At 39.4% G+C, this 22065-nt stretch overlaps 1 protein-coding gene across 2 annotated transcripts in view; it reads right to left on the reverse strand.

Annotated features, from left to right (window-relative positions):
• Window positions 1–3238: 3238 nt before the first annotated feature.
• The window catches only part of slc45a4b (solute carrier family 45 member 4b), a 50306-nt gene continuing 31479 nt past the window's right edge, over window positions 3239–22065 (reverse strand). For both annotated transcript variants that reach the window (XM_061945688.2, XM_061945696.2), the window contains exons 6-15: window positions 21882–22061; window positions 15268–15896; window positions 15065–15193; window positions 14747–14995; window positions 14545–14664; window positions 7910–8009; window positions 7746–7826; window positions 7490–7620; window positions 7327–7395; window positions 3239–4723 (exon numbers count right to left, since the gene is read on the reverse strand). In XM_061945688.2, coding sequence (XP_061801672.1) covers window positions 4427–4723; window positions 7327–7395; window positions 7490–7620; window positions 7746–7826; window positions 7910–8009; window positions 14545–14664; window positions 14747–14995; window positions 15065–15193; window positions 15268–15896; window positions 21882–22061 — 1985 coding nt within the window. In that variant the 3' untranslated portion in view covers window positions 3239–4426. The remainder of the gene's footprint in view (window positions 4724–7326; window positions 7396–7489; window positions 7621–7745; window positions 7827–7909; window positions 8010–14544; window positions 14665–14746; window positions 14996–15064; window positions 15194–15267; window positions 15897–21881; window positions 22062–22065) is intronic.

Raw genomic sequence — 22065 nt, forward strand, 5'->3', positions numbered from 1 at the left:
AATGTACATTTACTTATTGTTATTACTATGTTTTAACACAAACTAACACCCAGCGGATGCTGGACTTAAAAGACCACAATTGCAGCAGTTACACAACAAGAAGATGCTGGTGTGTCCAGTAGTACCGGCCGTGTAATAAACCTTTGGTGGCACAAAACAAAGTGAGTGGCATCATATCCTGAGCTGAACGCTGAGGACAGGTGGCGCATTTTAAAGCACGTTATATCCTGAACACTAACCATAGGCGCCGATCTACATTTCTGCTAGTGGGTGTTCGCTATGTGTGTATTTAAAAAAAAAAAATAGACGTTCAGCGAAGCTAATATCCCATATGACTTTATTATTTTGTAAAACGGACCAAACTCGCTACAAAATTAAAGGGGAACATTACCACAATTTCAGAATGGTTAAAACCATTAAAAATCAGTTCCCAGTGGCTTAATATATTTTTCGAAGTTTTTTTCAAAATTTTACCCATCACGCAATATAAATGGGTTGTACTTGTATAGCGCTTTTCTACCTTCAAGGTACTCAAAGCGCTTTGACACTACTTCCACATTTACCCATTCACACACACATTCACACACTGATGGAGGGAGCTGCCATGCAAGGCGCTAACCAGCACCCATCAGGAGCAAGGGTGAAGTGTCTTGCTCAGGACACAACGGACATGACGAGGTTGGTACTAGGTGGGGATTGAACCAGGGACCCTTGGGTCGCGCACGGCCATTCTTCCACTGCGCCACGCCGTCCCATAATATTTAATATACCCATAATATCCCTAAAAAAAGCTTCAAAGTGCCTGATTTTAACCATTGTTATAAACACCCGTCCATTTTCCTGTGACGTCACATAGTGAAGCCAACACAAACAAACATGGCGGAAAGAACAGCAAGCTATAGCGACATTAGCTCGGATTCAGACTCGGATTTCAGCGGCTTAAGCGATTCAACAGATTACGAATGTATTGAAACGGATGGTTGTAGTGTGGAGGCAGGTAGCGAAAACGAAATTGAAGAAGAAACTGAAGCTATTGAGCCATATCGGTTTGAACCGTATGCAAGCGAAACCGACGAAAACGACACGACAGCCAGCAACACGGGAGAAAGCGAGGACGAATTCGGCAATCACCTTCTAACCAACGATTGGTATGTGTTTGTTTGGCATTAAAGGAAACTAACAACTATGAACTAGGTTTACAGCATATGAAATACATTTGGCAACAACATGCACTTTGAGAGTGCAGACAGCCCAATTTTCATCAATTAATATATTCTGTAGACATACCCTCATCCGCACTCTTTTCCTGAAAGCTGATCTGTCCAGTTTAAGGGACGGTATGAGACAAGACATCCAGGGGGTTTAGCTCGCTCGTCTGCGGGAACAAACTGCCGCCATAGCTTGCCGTGCTACGGAGGTCCTTTGTCCCTGAATTGCTCACACACTCCGGCAGATTCAATGGGGGTCTGGCGGCAGATTTCTTTGACTTTATCGTTGGAAATGCATCTGCTTTGAGTGTCGCAGGATATCCACACATTCTTGCCATCTCTGTCATAGCTTAGCTTTTGTCGGTAAAGTGTGCGGAACAAACGTCCAATTTCTTGCCACTTTCGCATCTTTGGGCCACTGGTGCAACTTGAATCCGTCCCTGTTCGTGTTGTTACACCCTCCGACAACACACCGACGAGGCATGATGTCTCCAAGGTACGGAAAACAGTCGAAAAAATGGAAAATAACAGAGCTGATTTGACTCGATGTTTGAGAAAATGGCGGATTGCTTCCCGATGTGATGCCACGTTGTGACGTCATCGCTCCGAGAGCGAATATTAGAAAGACGTTTAATTCGCCAAAATTCACCCATTTAGAGTTCGGAAATCGGTTAAAAAATATATGGTCTTTTTTCTGCAACATCAAGGTATATATTGACGCTTACATAGGTCTGGTGATAATGTTCCCCTTTAAGGACAACAAGATTGATTTTTCAAAAATTATTTTAAAGATTGAAAGTTGCCATCAATCCCATATGGGTGCTCGGCATTGTCTGTGGGTGCTCGGGCCCCGAAGCACCCACTGGATCGGCGCCTATGACACTAACAATGCGGCCACTCTGACCTTGCTGAACTCAAAGGCACTTGCAGCCTTTGACCTTAGGAGACTGCATAGGCGAAGAGATGGGTGACTGTGTGTTGCATATTTCTTGGTGTTAAAGATTTCTCGCCAGGCCGGATGTTGAGTGTGGTTACAATTCCAATGCTGATTCAGAAATATGATAATCACGAGAGGTAAAACAAGTCAGCACCCTATAACAAAGATCACACACTTAACATTCACATTAGGATCCCTTGACAAAGTGAGGAATATAGTGAGAGTAGTTAATACAAACCCCGTTTCCATATGAGTTGGGAAATTGTGTTAGATGTAAATATAAACGGAATACAATGATTTGCAAATCCTTTTCAACCCATATTCAATTGAATGAACTACAAAGACAAGATATTTGATGTTCAAACTCATAAACTTTATTTTTTTTTGCAAATAATAATTAACTTAGAATTTCATGGCTGCAACACGTGCCAAAGTAGTTGGGAAAGGGCATGTTCACCACTGTGTTACATGGCCTTTCCTTTTAACAACACTCAGTAAACGTTTGGGAACTGAGGAGACACATTTTTTAAGCTTCTCAGGTGGAATTCTTTCCCATTCTTGCTTGATGTACAGCTTAAGTTGTTCAACAGTCCGGGGGTCTCCGTTTTGGTATTTTAGGCTTCATAATGTGCCACACATTTTCAATGGGAGACGGGTCTGGACTACAGGCAGGCCAGTCTAGTACCCGCACTCTTTTACTATGAAGCTACGTTGATGTAAAACGTGGCTTGGCATTGTCTTGCTGAAATAAGCAGGGGCGTCCATGGTAACGTTGCTTGGATGGCAACATATGTTGCTCCAAAACCTGTATGTACCTTTCAGCATTAATGGCCCCTTCACAGATGTGTAAGTTACCCATGCCTTGGGCACTAATACACCCCCATACCATCACAGATGCTGGCTTTTAAACTTTGCGCCTATAACAATCCGGATGGTTCTTTTCCTCTTTGGTCCAGAGGACACGACGTCCACAGTTTCCAAAAACAATTTGAAATGTGGATTCGTCAGACCACAGAACACTTTTCCACTTTGTATCAGTCCATCTTAGATGAGCTCAGGCCCAGCGAAGCCGACGGCGTTTCTGGGTGTTGTTGATAAACGGTTTTCGACTTGCATAGGAGAGTTTTAACTTGCACTTACAGATGTAGCGACCAACTGTAGTTACTGACAGTGGGTTTCTGAAGTGTTCCTGAGCCCATGTGGTGATATCCTTTACACACTGATATCGCTTGTTGATGCAGTACAGCCTGAGGGATCGAAGGTCACGAGCTTAGCTGCTTACGTGCAGCGATTTCTCCAGATTCTCTGAACCCTTTGATGATATTACGGACCATAGATGGAGAAATCCCTAAATTTCTTGCAATAGCTGGTTGAGAAAGGTTTTTCTTAAACTATTCAACAATTTGCTCACGCATTTGTTGACAAAGTGGTGACCCTCGCCCCATCCTTGTTTGTGAATCACTGAGCATTTCATGGAATCTACTTTTATACCCAATCATGGCACCCACCTGTTCCCAATTTGCATGTTCACCTGTGGGATGTTCCAAATAAGTGTTTGATGAGCATTCCTCAACTTTATCAGTATTTATTGCCACCTTTCCCAACTTATTTGTCACGTGTTGCTGGCATCAAATTCTAAAGTTAATGATTATTTGCAAAAAAAAAAAAGGTTATCAGCTTGAACATCAAATATGTTGTCTTTGTAGCATATTCAACTGAATAAGGGTTGAAAATGATTTGCAAATCATTGTATTCCGTTTATATTTACATCTAACACAATTTCCCAACTCATATGGAAACGGGGTTTGTACATTTTTGTGCGGTATACAATGAACTGACTTACTGTATCATTCCACATTGCAATTGAATGCCACTGGAGTCATTGTATGAAAGAGCTTATTTTCTCAGCATCTCTTACATCAAATAAAACAGGCATTAATTGGCCTGCTGTGGAAATGCTTAAATGAGATTGCAGTGAAACAACAATTAAATTGTTCAAAGACTTTTAAAGGTTAGGTAAACCATGAACCTGACTCGGAACACATCGCAGGTTAGCAAGAGGAAAGTGACACTGTGATTGTCCGCAGATAGAAGGCATTGCGTAAGACTGCAGCATGGTCAGAAAGTGCTATGTGTGCTTCCCCTCAGTAGTTGCTGCGCCATCTCTTCGCTAGCTTTGTTGAAATCTATCCCACATTAGCCTGTTGGGCTGAGGTAGCAATGAGGCAAGCAGAACAGCCCCCACACAAAATGCGAGAAAAACTGTGCAAATTCATCCTTACTATTCATGCTGTTCATTGTTCACACTCTTCCTATTCTTCACACTATCTCTGTCTGTCAGCTTCTGCAGAGACGACCTGTCGCTGTTTTTCTTTCCATTCTGGTTCAGCTCTGCTGACAAGCGGGCCGAATCCTGATCCTTGTTGGACTCCTCGTCGGGGTAAACGACGAGGAAACAGGCTGTGAGGAAGCCGAGGAAGGAGCTGCCAGAGGCCACCATGGGAATAACCCGTACGGTGCCCACTGCCCTAATGACGGATCCAAGCGCCGACGCAACAAGAATCTGGCTTATGTAGACCTGCAAACATAGAAAATAAACTATTGTTAGCACCAACTTTAATGTTGAACATATACAGTACAACCTCTAAGGCAGGACTATTGAACGCAATTGTTTTGAGGGCGTCTTCCTTCACTGTTATTCATATTTAGTGTGTAATGTCAATGCAAGGCTGTCATATAATAAGATATATCAAGTAAAAAACAAACTCAAACACAAGCATTAAGGGACAGCTGAAAAAAAGAACACTAGTCAAAGATCCTCTATATCAGAGCGCTTTTGCGGTTTTTAAGGACATACAACAAAAAAAACGTGTCAAAGATCTTCTATAAACAGGAGCGCTGTGCTGTTTTTAAAGAACTATTACCGAAACAATAGTTGAAAATCTTCTATATGACAGGAACACTGATCTGTTTTTGCGGACCCACTACAAAAACACTCGTCATGGTTTTTCCATATAGCAATTATGCAAAAAAAATTAGATATATAGAAAAAAAAAAACCCACTAGTCCAAGATCCTCTATATAGCAGCAGCATGTTGCTGTTTTTTAAGGGCCAACTACAAAAACACAAGGTAACTATCTTCTATAGACACGAGTTTTGTGCTGTTTTTTTAAGAACCTACTGCAAAAACCGTAGTCAAAGATCTTCTATATGGCAGGAAGACTTTGCTGTTTTTAAGGACCCACTACATAAACAGTAGTCAAAGATCCATAATATGGCAGGAAGACGTTGCTGTTTTAATGACCCACTAAAAAAACAGTAGTCAAATCCTCTATATGGCAGGAAGTCAAGCTGTTTTTTAAGGACACGCTATCAAAACATCAAAGAACCTATACATGGCAGACATGCTCTGGTGTTTTTGAGGACCTACTACAAATGACAAGCCAAATATCTTCTCTATGGCAGCAGCGCTTTGCTACTACAAAAACACTAGTCAAATATCACCTACGTATATAGCAGAAATTCTTTGCTGTTTTTAAGGACCTACAACACAAACACTTGTCAAAAATGTTCTATATTGCAGGGATGCTTTGCATGTTTTTAAAAACCCACTACAAAAACAGTAGTCAAAGATCCTCTATATGGAAGGAATGCTTTGCTGTTTTTGAGAACCTATCAAAAAAAACACTACTAAAATATTCTATGTGGCATGAAGATGTTGCTGTTTTGTAAAGGATCCACTACAAAAACAGTAGTCAAAGGTCTCTATGTGGAACGAACGCTTTGCTGTTTTTGAGAACCTACCAAAAAAAAACACTACTAAAATATTCTATGTGGCATGAAGATGTTGCTGTTTTGTAAGGACCCACTACAAAAGCAGTAGTCAAAAATCCTCTGTATGGCAGGAATGTTTTGTTTATTTAGAGGACTTAATTAAAACACATGAATCAAAGATCCTTTGTGGCAGGAATGCTTAACTGTTTTTGAGGACTGACAACAAAACATTACTCAAATATCTTTAACATTATACACCAGGAACACTTTACTATTTTTAAGGACCTACTACAAAACAGTATTTTCAGATCTTTATATGGCAGCAGCACTCTGCTGTTTTTTTAAGGACCTACTACAAAAACACAAATCAAAGATCCTTTATATTACAGGAATGCTTTTCTCTCTTTGAAGACTTTCAAAAGCACAAGTCAAATATCCTCTTTGTGGCAGGAATGCTTTACTGTTTTTGAGGACTGACTACAAAACATTACTCAAATATCTTTTACAGTATACACCAGGAACATTTAAATATTTTTTAAGGACCTACTACAAATCAGTATTCACAGATCCTCTATATCAGTGGTCCCCAACCACCGGTCCGTGGATCGATTGGTACCGGGCCGCACAAGAAATAAAAAAAATAAAAATAAAAAAAATAAAAATTATTATTATTTTTTTTTTATATATTTCTGGTTCCTACATAATACATCATTATAAATCAATACAGTCTGCAGGGATACAGTCCGTAAGCACTCATGATTGTATTTTCTAATGACAAAAACAATCTAAATAAAATAAAAATAAATACCAACCCAAAAGGTTGGGGACCACTGCCCTATATGGCTGCAGCACTTTGCTGTTTTTTTAAGGACCTACTACAAAAACACAAATCAAAGATTCTTTATATTACATGAATGCTTTTCTCTCTTGGAGGACTTTCAAAAGCACAAGTCAAATATCCTCTTTGTGGCAGGAATGCTTTACTGTTATTGAGGACCTACTACAAAAACACTAATCAAAGATCCTCTATGTGGCAAGAATGCTTTGGTCTTAGAGGACCTACTACAAAAACACTAGTCAAAGATCCTCTCCTGTTGTTCCAGTCATATATTCTTGCAATATGTCCTTAAATACAGCAAAGTGCTGCTGTCATATGGAGAATCTTTGACTAGTGTTTATTTTCTAAGTTGTTTAAAAAAAGACAGCAAAGCCTTCATGCCATATACCGTCATAAAAAGGCAATTTCAACATTCCTAACAAGTGTAAAATGATGTTACATACTGTTTTTGTTTTGCATTGAATTCCACATTGTACACTTGGAGTTGAACTTGTCATGTAAATTGTATTCTATTGGGTCCTTTCAGCAATAGCAAAGTTAGCAGTGTGCTACAAAGTGAATAACTGACCTGGCATGTTAAAATAGCACAGTCAATACCAAAACCTCTTCTAGTATTGGCTGGACTGTGCTGGATGTACTGCGGAAAGAAACAAAAGTGACACAAATTCCTTTTTTTTTCACATTTCATTTTCACTTTTATGTTCAAAAAAAGTGATGGCTGGTGGTAATACCTCTTTGATTTCATGGTACTGTCCTAGTAAGGCATACGGACAGTAAGATATGCTCATGGAGCTGACACCCATGCTGCTGATCATCACCATGGCAACATACACATTAGGGAAGATGGCCATCACAGCGGTTCCTTAGGTTAGAAAAGTAAATGAGCTGATTCTTGATAAACCTAAAAGCTGATTTTTATTTTTATTTATTTTTTTACATAATTTGAAAAACATATTGTTATGCTTTAGTTCTGTCATGGAAACTGACCGATTGAGAAGCCCAAAGTGCCGACAATGTAGACGACTTTGATGCTCAAGTCAAAATTATCCAGGTATTTTTGAAGGATGGCTGCCAAGTTTGGAAAGGAGACAAGAGGACAAAAATGAATAAAAAGTGTTGAAATGGTTATTTGGATGGATGTCTGTTATTACCTGAGCTGACAGCAGCAGTTCCAGCATAGACCACAAGTCCCCAGCATCCCATCTGGACTCCGCTGTTATAATTCTGGAACTCAGTGGAGTTGAGTGGTGCCTGGCAAAACAAAATGATATAAAATAACTTACTTTGAAAAAAGAAATACAATTATGTATTATTGTGGTTTTATGTCTATGGTAGTTCTCATTTTAGTTTGCAGTAGTGCAGAACTGTACTGCATTACAACAAAACATGTTTCCGCTATCAAAAGCCATGAGGGTGCTGGAAAAAATCCATACAATACAATACAAGTATTTCTGTACTTTTCGGTACTTTTCTAAATAAAGGGGACCACAAAAAATGTCATTATTGGCTTTATTTTAACAAAAAAAACTTACGGTATATTAAACATATGTTTCTTATTGCAATTTAGTCCTTAAATAAAATAGTGAACATACTAGACAACTTGTCTTTTAGGAGTAAGTAAACAAACAAAGGCTCCTAATTAGTCTGCTGACATATGCAGTAATATATTGTGTCATTTATCATTCTATTATTTTGTCAACATTATGAGGGACAAACTGTAAAAATGGATTATTAATTTACTTGTTCATTTACTGTTAATATCGGCTTATTTTCTGTTTTAACATGTTCTATCTGGACTTCTGTTAAAATGTAATAATCCCTTATTCTTCTCTTGTTTGATACTTTACATTAGTTTTGGATGATACCACAAATTTGGCTATCAATCCGATACCAAGTAGTTACAGGATCATACATTGGTCATATTCAAAGTATTCGTGTGTCCAGGTACATATTTCCTGAGTTTATAGACATAATATAAATTTAAAATAAACGAAAGAAGATTTTGTGATGTTAAAAAATATTGATGTAATCATAGTAGTATCGACTAGATATGCTATTGTACGTGGTATCATTACAGTGGATGTTAGGTGTAGCTCCACCAATGGCGTTTGTTTATATAGTAGCGTCCCGGAAGAGTTGGTGCTGCAGGGAATTCTGGGAATTTGTTCTGTAGTGTTTATGTTGTGTTGCGGGGCAAATATTCTTCCAAAATGTGTTTGTCGTTGTTGTTTAGTGTGGTTTCACTATATGGTACATGTTTATGACAGTGTTGGCATTGTTCATACTGCCACCTTTAGTGTGACATGTATGGCTGTTGATTAAGTATGCTCTTCATGTGCAGATGTTCAAAGTCAAGATGATTGAGTCATTAGTTAATTATCGTCCACAATAAACCCTGGTTAGGCTTTGTCAATTATAGACTATATGATTTGTGACTCTTTTGTTCTGTAAAATGGACCAAACTCGCGACATACAGTAATTAACAACAACAAGATCGATTTTTCAAAAATTATTTTAAAGATTGTAAGTTGCCATCAATCCGACATGGGTGCAACAAAAGGCAACGTTTTGGCTGAGTGACGTCAGAAGTGAGTGGGAGAGGTAGCGCTTACACTGCGCAGTAGAATAATGAATAGGTCTGGTTGTGTCCTGCAAAACTAATAATAAAGCAACCAGATTGTCACAAATTGGCGGTTTTGTCATTCTGACGTTAAAGTTAAAGTTAAAGTACCAATGATTGTCACACACACACTAGGTGTGGCGAGATTATTCTCTGCATTTGACCCATCACCCTTGATCACCCCCTGGGAGGTGAGGGGAGCAGTGGGCAGCAGCGGTGGCCGCGCCCGGGAATCATTTTGGTGATTTAACCCCCAATTCCAACCCTTGATGCTGAGTGCCAAGCAGGGAGGTAATGGGTCCCATTTTTATAGTCTTTGGTATGACTCGGCCGGGGTTTGAACTCACAACCTACCGATCTCAGGGCGGACACTCTAACCACTAGGCCACTGAGTGGAGTGGAGCTTAGCAGACCCATTGACGGGTAAAGTGAAGGGTGTTACCCCGACGAAAACATGGACCCTGAAGGGAACGTCTGCCCTGTGCTCCTCCACTACAGTCTGCATCGGAGCCGAACAGCAGCACAGATCTAACAACAATATTACCTGTCACTCTTTGAACTCCTTGTGCATATCTGAATGCTTATTTTTTAAATGTTTACCTAAGTTTGAAGCAAAGGTGGTAATACTAATCGCCACATTTGGCGAGGCGTGCTTTAAAGCAACACTTGAAGTGCGTTGACAGCTGGAGAGAGTCAATCCAGCCAAGTCAGCAGGCCCTGACCAAGTCAACCCCTGGGTCCTGAAGACTTGTGCTGCTCAGCTAACTGAGATCCTGCACTTCATCTTCAACTTGAGTCTGAAGCTAGAACGGATACCAGTGCTATGGAAAACATCCTGCATAGTGCCGGTGCCAAAGAAGCCCATCCCATCGGGCTTGAACGACTTCAGACCTGTTGCCCTGACGTCCCAGGTCATGAAGGTCCGTGCTGGATCATCTGAGACCCCTGGTGGCTCCTTCCCTGGATCCTCTACAGTTTGCATATCAGCCCCATGTAGGAGTGGAGGATGTTGTTATCTACCTGCTGCAGCATGCTCACTCTTACCTGGATGGTGGGGAGGGCACTGTGAGGATCATGTTCTTTGATTTCTCCAGTGCCTTTAACACCATTCAGTCAATTCTGATGAGTGACAAGTTGCTCAGGATGGGTGTCAGTTCATCCATTGTCTCCTGGATCACTGATTACTTGTCTGACAGGCGACTGGGGAGCTCCCTGTCGGATACTGTGGTCAGTGGTGTCGGCGCTCCACAGGGGACCGTCCTGTCTCCTTTCCTGTTCACCCTGTACACCTCAGACTTCCAGTACAGTTCCAGGTCCTGCCACCTGCAGAAATACTCTGACGACTCTGCTGTGGTCGGGTGTATCAGAGAGGGACAGGAATTGGAGTACAGGACACTGATCGCTGACTTTGTGGAGTGGTCTCAGGCGAACCATCTGGTCCTTAATGTGGACAATACCAAGGAGCTGGTCATCGACTTCAGAAAGAGAATGACCCCGGTGGAGCCCATCAAGATCCAGGGCCGGGAGGTGGCAGTAGTGGGGCAGTATAAGTACCTGGGAGTCCATTTGAACAGCAGACTGGACTGTAAGGACAACTGCAAAGCTGTTTACAAGAAGGGCATGAGCAGACTCTTTTTCCTGAGGAAGCTTAGGTCCTTTAATGTGTGCAGCAAGCTGTTGGAGATATTTTATCAGTCTGTTGTGGCCAGTGCCCTGTACTTTGCAGTGGTTTGTTGGGGGAGCAGCACCAGCAAAAGGGACTCAAACCAGATTGATAAACTGATCCGGAAAGCCGGCCAAACTATTGGCACGCAGTTGGAGGCGTTTGTGTCAGTGAAAGACAGAAAGACACTGGACAAACTGCTGGCCATCATGGACAATCCTGCCGGTGACTCCACCTGACAATTGAGGGACAGCGGAGTTCATACTCTAACAGGCTCCTTCAGCTTCCTTCCCGCACTGTGCGATTCAAGAACTCCTTCATTCCGCACTCCATCCAGCTGTATAATCACTCGCCATACAGCAATAGGTGATATCTGCGTACCGGTATTACCTGACACCTTCTATGTCAGCTACTTCTCTTTGTTTTTAATGTCTATTTTCTGCTGGATCTACTCTCTATTTTATGCTGCTGCTGTCACATATCCTGTAATATTATACATGGTAATTGTTATATATTGTATATATGTTATAAACATAATATAATATATCTGTATATATAATATACTGTACACATATTATGTATATATTCATATATATTTGTATATATGTTATATTTTATATCGCTATATTTAGTCTATTTATACCTGCATTGTCCTTTCCATCCTTACACTTTCCATCATTGTAACTGAGCTACTGTGTTGAAGAATTTCCCTTGTGGATCATTAAAGTTTGTCTAAGTCTAAGTTGCTTCCTTGTTTAAAGTGTCACCTATATATATGTGTATATATATATATATATATATATATATATATATATATATATATATATATATATATATATATATATATATATATATATATATATATATAAATATTGGACACACCTTGTAATTCAATGTGTTTTCTTTATTTTCATGACTACCGGTATTTACATTGTAGATTGTCACTGAAGGCATCAAAACTATGAATGAACACATGTGGAGTTACAGTATGTACTAAACAAAAAAAGGTGAAATAACTGAAAACATGTTTTATATTGTAGTTTCTTCAAAATAGCCACGCTTTGCTCTGATTACTGCTTTGCACACTCTTGGCATTCTCTCGATGAGCTTCAAGAGGTAGTCACCTGAAATGGTTTTCCAACAGTCTTGAAGGAGTTCCCAGAGGTGTTTAGCACGTGTTGGCCCCTTTGCCTAATCAGAGCAAATGGTGGCTATTTTGAAGAAACTAGAATATAAAACATGTTTTCAGTTATTTCACCTTAACTCCACATGTATGTCCACATTCATAGTTTTGATGCCTTCAGTGCACGTCACTGCATAGATTACGTTCGGGCACGTAAGCGACTACATAGTTACTTTTGCACATACGTCCCACCTAGAGTTGTACCGACACCAATATTTTGGTACCAAAATGTATATCGTTATGTATTTCAATACTTTTCAAAATAAAAGGAAAACACAAAAAATGTCATTATAGGCTTCATTTTAACAGAACATTTATGATAAAACTAATGATTAACATGTTTCTTATTGCACTCAAATAACAGTTTACAAATATTTTACATATTAGATAAAGCCTGCCATAATCTAGAATTAGGTTAGAATAGAATAGAAAGAGTTATTGACATTGTATTAAATGCCTCATGATTTATGGTTGCCAATTTTGACCTGTGCTTTAAGACAAATACAATAACTTGTAAACACTGAAAACAAGGCTAAAAATACACAGATAAGTAACATGTAAAACACACATCGTTAAAGATAAAACACAAATGAAAAAGTGGGAATTTGTTATGAATTTCAGTCAATTCACTTATATTATTTTACATTACGTGGGCTGCTTGGACTGCACTAATAATTTTCAACAAGCCAACCAGCTGTATGCATGACTTGTATCTACTGTCATCTTTATTGACAGTTCTAAAGCCCAAATACCTTCATATTGCCTTTCACACACCATTTTTTATTAACCAGTAGAATTGCTGTTATTTTGTCATTATTCTTTTGGACGATTACTATGATTGTATGCGCTCTGTGTTGCGTTTTGACACACGAATGCGGCGGTGACATTGCTGAGCACATGTGGATGAAAAATAACATACAAACAAAGAACTACACGGAGAAGAAGCCACCATCTACGGCTGTTGTCTCTTGTGAATTTTTTGAAAGTGTGCAATGTTAATGTTTTCACGTTCCCGAGCATTAAAGTTTTAGTATTTTAGTTTTATTATTTAGTATTTTAGCTTAACGTTAGCTAGCTTGGCTAGCATTACAAACTAACGTTCCAAGAGTCCTTCAAAGAGTCATTGGGACACAACTACCTTCATGGGACCACGCAAAATGTAGGGATAGGGCTAAAAAGTAGGGCAAGGAGGTGTATTAGGATTGGGCTTAAGTATATTTTATTGTTATTATTTGTTTGTTTTATTCAACGCAGAGATTTACAAGTTTACATCTCAATTACAATGTTAAAACATATGAGAAATACAAGTATTATACACAAGTATTATTATGCATTACCATTACATTAGTGGTTATTTTGGTTTTCCCAAAAAATAATGGCAATAATATCGTTTATCGGCAATAATTTGAAGGTCAATATATTGTTGAGCAAAATTTGTTATCGGTCCAGGCCTACATAGCACATCATGATTTTACAATCTAAGCCAGGGGTCACCAACGCGGTGCCCAAGGGCACCAGGTCGCCCGTAAGGACCAGATGAGTAGCTCGCTGGCCTGTTCTAAAAATAGCTCAAATAGCAGCACTTACCAGTGAGCTGCCTCTATTTTTTTTTTTTTTAATTTATTTACTAGCAAGCTGGTCTCGCTTTGCTCGACATTTTTAATTCTAAGAGAGACAAAACTCAAATAGAATTTGAAAATCCAAGAAAATATTTTAAAGTCTTGGTCTTCACTAACTGACAAAGAAACAGATAACAGATTTGGTGTCCAGTTCAAAGTGTGACATGATTTATTTAAAAATTTGAGAGTTGACTTTTGTATTTTACATGAGTTATTATTTGTACAAACATGGTGCAAAGTAATTCATGATTTGTTAAAAAATGTTAGTGGCTAGCTAGTTAAAATGGGATATTGTGATTTCACAAGACTGTCTTAGAAGTGATCATTTGAAAATGTTCAATTTGAAAAATGTGCACTTAGAGAAAATATAAAAATAAAGTGTTGCATTTTGATATTTATCTGTTTCTATATATATTTATTGTGAGAAATCATTAAGATGATCAGTGTTTCCATAAAGATAAATATCATTAATTATTAATAATAACATAGAGTTAAAGGTAAATTGAGCAAATTGGCTATTTCTGGCAATTTATTTAAGTGTGTATCAAACTGGTAGCCCTTCGCATTAATCAGTACCCAAGAAGTAGCTCTTGGTTTCAAAAAGGTTGGTGACCCCTGATCTAGGCAGACATTTTTAATTTGACGAATGTGCTCTACTTGCAGTGTATCATGCAACAACAGCAAGGAGTGTGTGTGTATACCTGGGGGTCTCCATTGTAAATGACTTGCCCCATGAAATCCGTGTAAAAAACAGCTTCCGCTATGTAGGAGAACCATGTGACCAGGTGGCACACACACAGCCTCCACAGCTGCTTTGGCATCTGTAAAGCACAAGAGAAGGAACTATGATTACTTCGCACAAAAATGAATATTTAAAGATATGTTGCTGATAATTGCCCTCACCTTCAACATGGACAACCAGAGGAGGCGCACGGTGGTGCCCTTGTCAGACTCGCTGTCGCTACTGGAGGCCTCAGAGGATAGACTGCTCGTGGAAAGCTGAAACTCCCTTCTGTCCAGACACTGCTGCAGATCGCTCAAATCGTTGAGACTGCGGGAAGTGGTGATGGGCGGCGGGCTTGAGGCAGTTGTCCGTCGCAGTCTGTGTCGCTGTGAGCCCACTCGTCCATAGTAGGAGAAGGTGAAAGACGGCTGAAGAAATAGAAAGACACATTTGTCATTTTTCAAATTAACAATTCTTCTCCAAAGGCATAAAATTACTTGTCGGTAGAATGTGTGCTTGTGTGGCCGGGGCGAAGCGGCGGCGCCAAGGAGACGGGTGCCAGGTTTGTTGGAGATGTGGCTTTTGTTTGAATTGCAGTGCTCAGTGACGCCATTGGACGGCTTTGTCTGCTCAAGGAAAGAAAGGAACAATGTTAACAAAAAGCTATTTAAGCATGAATCACATGTGAGCTCTACTTCACCATTGGTTTCACATGTGATCCCTCAGTGGACGGACTATTTGTGTGACCATTAAGCTCAGAAGAAGCAGAACCTCCAGATTCCACAAGCACCATCCCATCTGTGAGTTTGGAAGATCCAACAGTACCCTGGTCTGAAAATGTGAAAGAATCTTGTAGACCTTCTTGGATCTCAGTTAAACCTTTTTGCACCTCTGGCAAGAAAAGCTGGACCTCCAGGTCTAGATCAGGATCCAGCTTGATTGTAGTGTCTGGCATGGCTAAGACGGAGTCACTTTTACTACGCAGTCGCTCCATAACCAGGAAGTCCATTTCTCTGGCCTCGGAATCCGATTGGTCATCTTCTCTAAAAGAGGCGTCCTCCTCTGTGATTATATCCAGAAGTGGTGGTATGTGACTAACTGGTCTGGAGGACAATTGGCTGCTCAACTTTCTTCTTTTTGCGGCTATAGGCTGCTGAGCTGGCCCTAAGGGCCTCTCGGGGATGCTAAACATGTGCAGTATGACAGAGGTGATGAAGAAGATGGCTGCAAAAAGGAAGAGCACTTGCTGCTGTGACTTAAAAGCTTGACCTAATGCTGTGCCAGTCCAGTCAAGACCACCGAGCATGTAGCCAATTGCGCCACCAAGCCCTAGAGAGGACACAAAGAAGATAGCACCAGTGCTTACTGTATATAAACAAACTCGTAATTTCACACAATTAGGAATTACGCTTTCTTTTCCACTGCTTGCCAAATTGCCACACTTCGTTGTGCAGTGATTCAGAGGTAGAACCAGGCACATGCGCAGACAGACAACTGCCCCTTTTTGCCCTTGTTGCTATAGCCCAATTTTTTTGGTTTATTTTTTAAACAATAAAAAATACTCGGTCATCAACTCCTCCCAAATATCCATCCATCCATCCATCTTCTTCCGCTTATCCGAGGTCGGGTCGCGGGGGCAGCAGCTTAAGCAGGGAAGCCCAGACTTCCCTCTCCCCAGCCACTTCGTCCAGCTCTTCCTGTGGGACCCCGAGGCGTTCCCAGGCCAGCCGGGAGACATAGTCTTCCCAACGTGTCCTGGGTCTTCCCCGCGGCCTCCTACCGGTGGGACGTGCCCTAAACACCTCCCTAGGGAGGCGTTCGGGTGGCATCCTGACCAGATGCCCGAACCACCTCATCTGGCTCCTCTCGATGTGGAGGAGCAGCGGCTTTACTTTGAGCTCCCCCCGAATGACAGAGCTTCTCACCCTATCTCTAAGGGAGAGCCCCGCCACCCGGCGGAGGAAACTCATTTCGGCCGCTTGTACCCGTGATCTTGTCCTTTCGGTCATAACCCAAAGCTCATGATCAATCTTCGTTCAATGAATGTTCTGCAATTTGTCGTCCCCAAAGTAAGAACTGAACTGGGCAAGAAAGCATTTAGGTTTTCAGCACCGAAGGCTTGGAATAACCTACAATCGAACATTAAACTTCAAACCCTAGTTACGTTGAATGAGTTTAAAGCTTCTGTGAAAGGATTGCAGTCTACCTTGTCTGTATGCACATGTGTCATGTGAGCAAGTTTTAATGTTGTAAATGTGATGTTTTATGTATTTGTTTACTGTTTTTAATGTAACCTTGCTGCTGCCCTCTTGGCCAGGTCTCCCTTGGAAAATAGATCTTTGATCTCAATGGGATTTTACCTGGTTAAATAAAGGCTAATACTAATAATAATAATGACCATAGGTGAGGATGGGAATGTAGATCGACCGGTAAATTGAGAGCTTTGCCTTCCGGCTCAGCTCCTTCTTCACCACAACGGATCGATACAGCGTCCGCATTACTGAAGACGCCGCACCGATCCGCCTGTCGATCTCACGATCCACTCTTCCCCCACTCGTGAACAAGACTCCGAGGTACTTGAACTCCTCCACTTGGGGCAAGATCTCCTCCCCAACCCGGAGATGGCACTCCACCCTTTTCCGGGCGAGAACCATGAACTCGGACTTGGAGGTGCTGATTCTCATCCCAGTCGCTTCACACTCAGCTGCGAACCGATCCAGTGAGATCCTCCCAAATATGACAGGACATATATTTGAATACTTGTGAGAATAATTCTAAAGTGGAATTTTAAAGTGGTATCTCTGTTTTCATACGCCCCACTTAGACTAAATTGCTATCACAAAGTTTGCCCTAATTTTCGTACACCGTCTCGGTTATTACATGACCCATGTGCGCAAACTGTCATATATGTGTGTGTGTGTGTGTGTGTTTATATATCAGTTTCCCCGCATATCATTCCAGTGAATTAAGTGCTTAAACCACGGGTTTCCTGGGGGCCATTCATGGCTCACAGCTATTATTTTAATGATCCGCTGCACATTCTACAAAATATGTTTACTGAAAAAAAAAATGTGCAAAAAAAGAGCAAACAGGTGTAATATAACAAAAAAAAGTTGAAATGCTATTGTTACAATAATAACACAAAGTGGAAAAGCTTAAATTTTCATTAGAAAATCTATATATTGTAGAGGTGCTCAAATTTTTTTATTTATATCCTAATCTCGATTTTTACTTAATGCCGATTCTAAATTGATTCATAATTGACAAGCAAGAGTCCTAGTTGTCAAAGACATCAATATCAGAACTCCCAGCAACTACAACAACAACGATAATGGAGTCTGACGGAAAACAAACATTGACATTCGACTACAAAATTACAACGCTCCAAGGGATTACCGAACAAGAACATATTTACTCAGGTGCACACTCATCTAGATATTCATAGAGCAACACAAATGATTGGTGAACAGGAATGTATGGAACTGAAAACCTTCAGCAGCATAGATTACAATAAGAATTAGATAAGGATATAGATCCAGATACAAATTGTTTCTTTTACACCAGGAATAATTGTTTTTATTATACAGACGGACAATATAATGGAAACATTAAAATTGATGACAAACTGTCGATTATTAATTTAAACAGGAGAAGTTTGTAAGCAAACTACAACAACGTGAAGCATTTTTTGGAACAATTCAACGAACCCTTCAAAGTTATCGCTATCTCAGAAACATGGATAGATGCTAAAAAAGGAATGGATTTTGACCTGGAAGGATATGAACTAAATTATATCAACAAAACCAACACGAACGGAGGGGGAGTAGCTGTGTACATGATGAAGAATCTATACTACAAAGTGGTAAATAATTATGTCATTAGCTATTGATAATAGTTTAGAATGTATAACCATTGAAATATGTCATTAAAAAAGCAAAAACGTACTGATCAGTTGTATAAATAGATCACCAAAGTCAAACATTGATACGTTTGAGAACTGTATTAAGGCAACTTTTACTGAAATCCGTCAAAATATTACTTTCTTATGTGGAGACTTCAACATTGACCTCTTGAACCCTAGCAAACAAAAGCCCAGAGATGACTTTATTGACACAATGCATTGCCTGAGTTTATATCCTAAAATCACAAAGCTAAGCAGAATCTCAGGACACAGCGCCACACTTATTGATGATATTTTTTACTAATGATTTTGATAATAATACCACAAGTGGCCTGCTAATATCCGCCATCAGGGATCATCTGCCAGTTTTCATAAATTATGGCGGAAACTACAAAAAGAGGAACACTGATGACAAAAAGACATTTCGAAGAATATGTACAGAACAAAGTATGACAGCTTTCAAAAATGATCTGAGAAATCAAAGTTAGGACAATGTATACAGTGAAAATTATGCAGATGATGCATACCTTTGAAATGCTTTATGACAAACACTGTCCATTGAAACAACTTAGTAAGAAGCAAAAGAAAAACAATCAACCATGGATGACAAAAGGACTGAAAAATGCTTGCAACAAAAATAATACATTATTTAGAACATTTATAACACAAAGATCTACAGAGGCAGAAAACTAGTACAAAATGTATAAGAACAAGCTAACTGGCATACTACAAACACAGAGGAAAGTATATTACAGTCCATTATTAGACCGGAACAAAAACAATATGAGAGTAACATGGGGCATCCTAATCAGCTTGATTAAAAATGGTGCTAAGAAGAATTATCCTAAATACTTCTAAGATGGAAATGTAAAAAATTACAATATGAACAAAGTAGCTGAAAGCTTTAATAAGTATTTTGCGAACATTGGACCAAATCTGGAGGAAAAGATTCCAGATCCCGAGTCAGTTGAGGACTTGAATGACACTGTCGACAGAAACCCCAACGCTCTGTTCCTCGAAGGAGGAAATAATCAATATAGTGAAAAAATGTAAATCCAAGACATCAACTCATTGTAACGGCATTGATATGGCAACGATAAAAAAGGTTATTGAAGCGATTTCAGAACCTTTAACATATATTAGCAACCTATCATTTCAAACAGGCAAATTCCCAGATAAAATGAAAATAGCAAAAGTCGTACCAACTTATAAGACTGGTGGCAAACACCAGTTTACAAACTACAGACCTGTTTCTCTACTTCCACAATTTTCTAAAATTATTGAAAAACTGTTATACAACAGATTAGACAAATTCATAAATAAAAATGAGGCACTCACAGACAACCAATACGTATACAAAGCCAACATCTTAAAATCAATGGCATTAATCGAAATAACGGAAGATATTACCAATGCAATAGATAGCAAAGAATGTGCTACTGCAGTGTTTATGGAATTAACAAAAGCATTTGACACAATTAATCACAGTATCTTAAGAAACAAATTAGAGAGGTATGGAATCAGAGGGTTGGTCTTGAACTGGGTTAGAAGCTACTTAACCAACAGGAAGCATTACGTGAAGATAGGCGTACACATTTCTAGAGCTAAAGAAATGTTGTGGCGTACATCAGGGATCAATACTTAGACTAAAATTGTTCAATCTTTATATAAACAACATTTTTAAAGTTACAAAGGACTTGAAGTTAGTATTATTTGCAGATGATAAAACTGTGTTTTGTTCAGCAGAGAACACACACAAGCTAATACAAACAATAACAAAATAAATAAACAAATAAAAAATATGGTTTGACAAAAACAGACTATCTTTGAATCTCAGTAAAACTACAATAATGTTATTTGGTAACAGTAGAAGGGAAAGTCAAACACAAATACAAATAGACGGAGGAGACATTTAAAGGGTAAAATACAACACATTTTAGGGTAAAATAATAGATTATCAAATTAACTGGAAACCTCATGTAAAAAATATACAACATAAAGTAGCAAGAAACACGTCAATAATGAATAAAGCATAATATGTTCTGGACCAAAAATCACTTTATATTCTCTACTGCTCGCTAGTGTTACCACTAGTTATTGTGTAGAAATATGGGGAAACAACTACAAATGCGCGTACAACACTTAAAACCTGTAGCATATCTGTATGTGGAATTAAATTATGGAATGGATTAACCAAATAAATCCAACAAAGCACCAATATGATCCAGTTAAAGAGACTGTTCAAACCACAAGTGTCACAAAGTACAAAGAAGAACAATTATAACTAACATCTTGAACCTTTTTTTTTTTTGAGATAACGATTATTTTTGTGTTTACTTACTATGGTATATTTATTATTTATTTATTTATTTACTGTCATGTTACAAACAGAGAACAAGGAAATGGGATAAAATTGCTATGATATGAAAAGGGGTAGGATGAAATAAGCTCTGCTTCTTCCTACTCCTTTTCGGACGTGCTGTAATGAAACAACTGGAAATATGTGATGCATTACACTGTATCGTATGCATGTTCGAAACAAACTGAAACTGAACTGTTTGCTTAGACTTCCTTTTTTTATTGTCATTTAAATTGGAACTTTACAGTACAGATCCATCCATCCATCCATCCATTTTCTACCGCTTATTCCCTTTGGGGTCGCGGGGGGCGCTGGAGCCTATCTCAGCTACAATCGGGCGGAAGGCGGGGTACACCCTGGACAAGTCGCCACCTCATCGCAGATGAGGTGGCGACTTATGGCACTTATGGCCACTTATGGTGGCCATAAGTGGCCTTATGGACTTATGGACTTATGGCCACTTATGGTGGCGATTCTTATCTGTACTTTACAGTACAGATAAGAATGAAATTTCATTGCATTAGCTCATGGTAGTGCAGGATAAAAAAGGATAAAAAAGCAATAAGGTTCAGATATAAATACATAGATTACTGTACAGATAAATATACTGCACTTTTGCATATGCATCCACGTTTATGGATGTATATTATATTGTCTTTATATTCCAGCGAGTTAATCCATTTTGGGGGGGAATTGAGGGGATTATTTTAATGCGTTCAAGAGTCTTACGGCTTGAGGGAAGAAGCTGTTATAGAACCTGGAGATTCTGCTACGCAGGCTGCGGAACCTCTTTCTAGAGTCCAGCAGTGAAAATCTGCATGTAAATCTATAATAATTCTCTATAAAATGTGTATGTGTTAATATTGTTGTGTGTTTGGAACAGATTCATTGGATTTACATGATGTCCTGTACAAAAAATTGTTTTGGTGTTTGTACGATTCCGTTTTCGTCTGACTTATTGAAACAGGAAACATGTCTGTTGTGTGTTACCTCTGCGTCAACACAACTCAACAGACATTCAATTAGAATGTTCTCTCCTGCATTCAACACTTACCTGAAGAAAAGGTGTGGATATTTAGGGCTATATCTTGCTCCTCTGTGACTGCCACATCTAGAAGGTAAGCTCTGATTGGTCCATCACACGCATCAGCACTAAAGTCCAGCACCACCACTCCCAAAACTGTAAGAACGATGCCTATTGGCTGGCTTCCCACATGATCACCGATGGATAGGCCTTT

This window comes from Nerophis lumbriciformis, linkage group LG04 (genome assembly GCF_033978685.3).
Source record: "Nerophis lumbriciformis linkage group LG04, RoL_Nlum_v2.1, whole genome shotgun sequence".
In the NCBI taxonomy this organism is placed as follows: Eukaryota; Metazoa; Chordata; class Actinopteri; order Syngnathiformes; family Syngnathidae; genus Nerophis; species Nerophis lumbriciformis.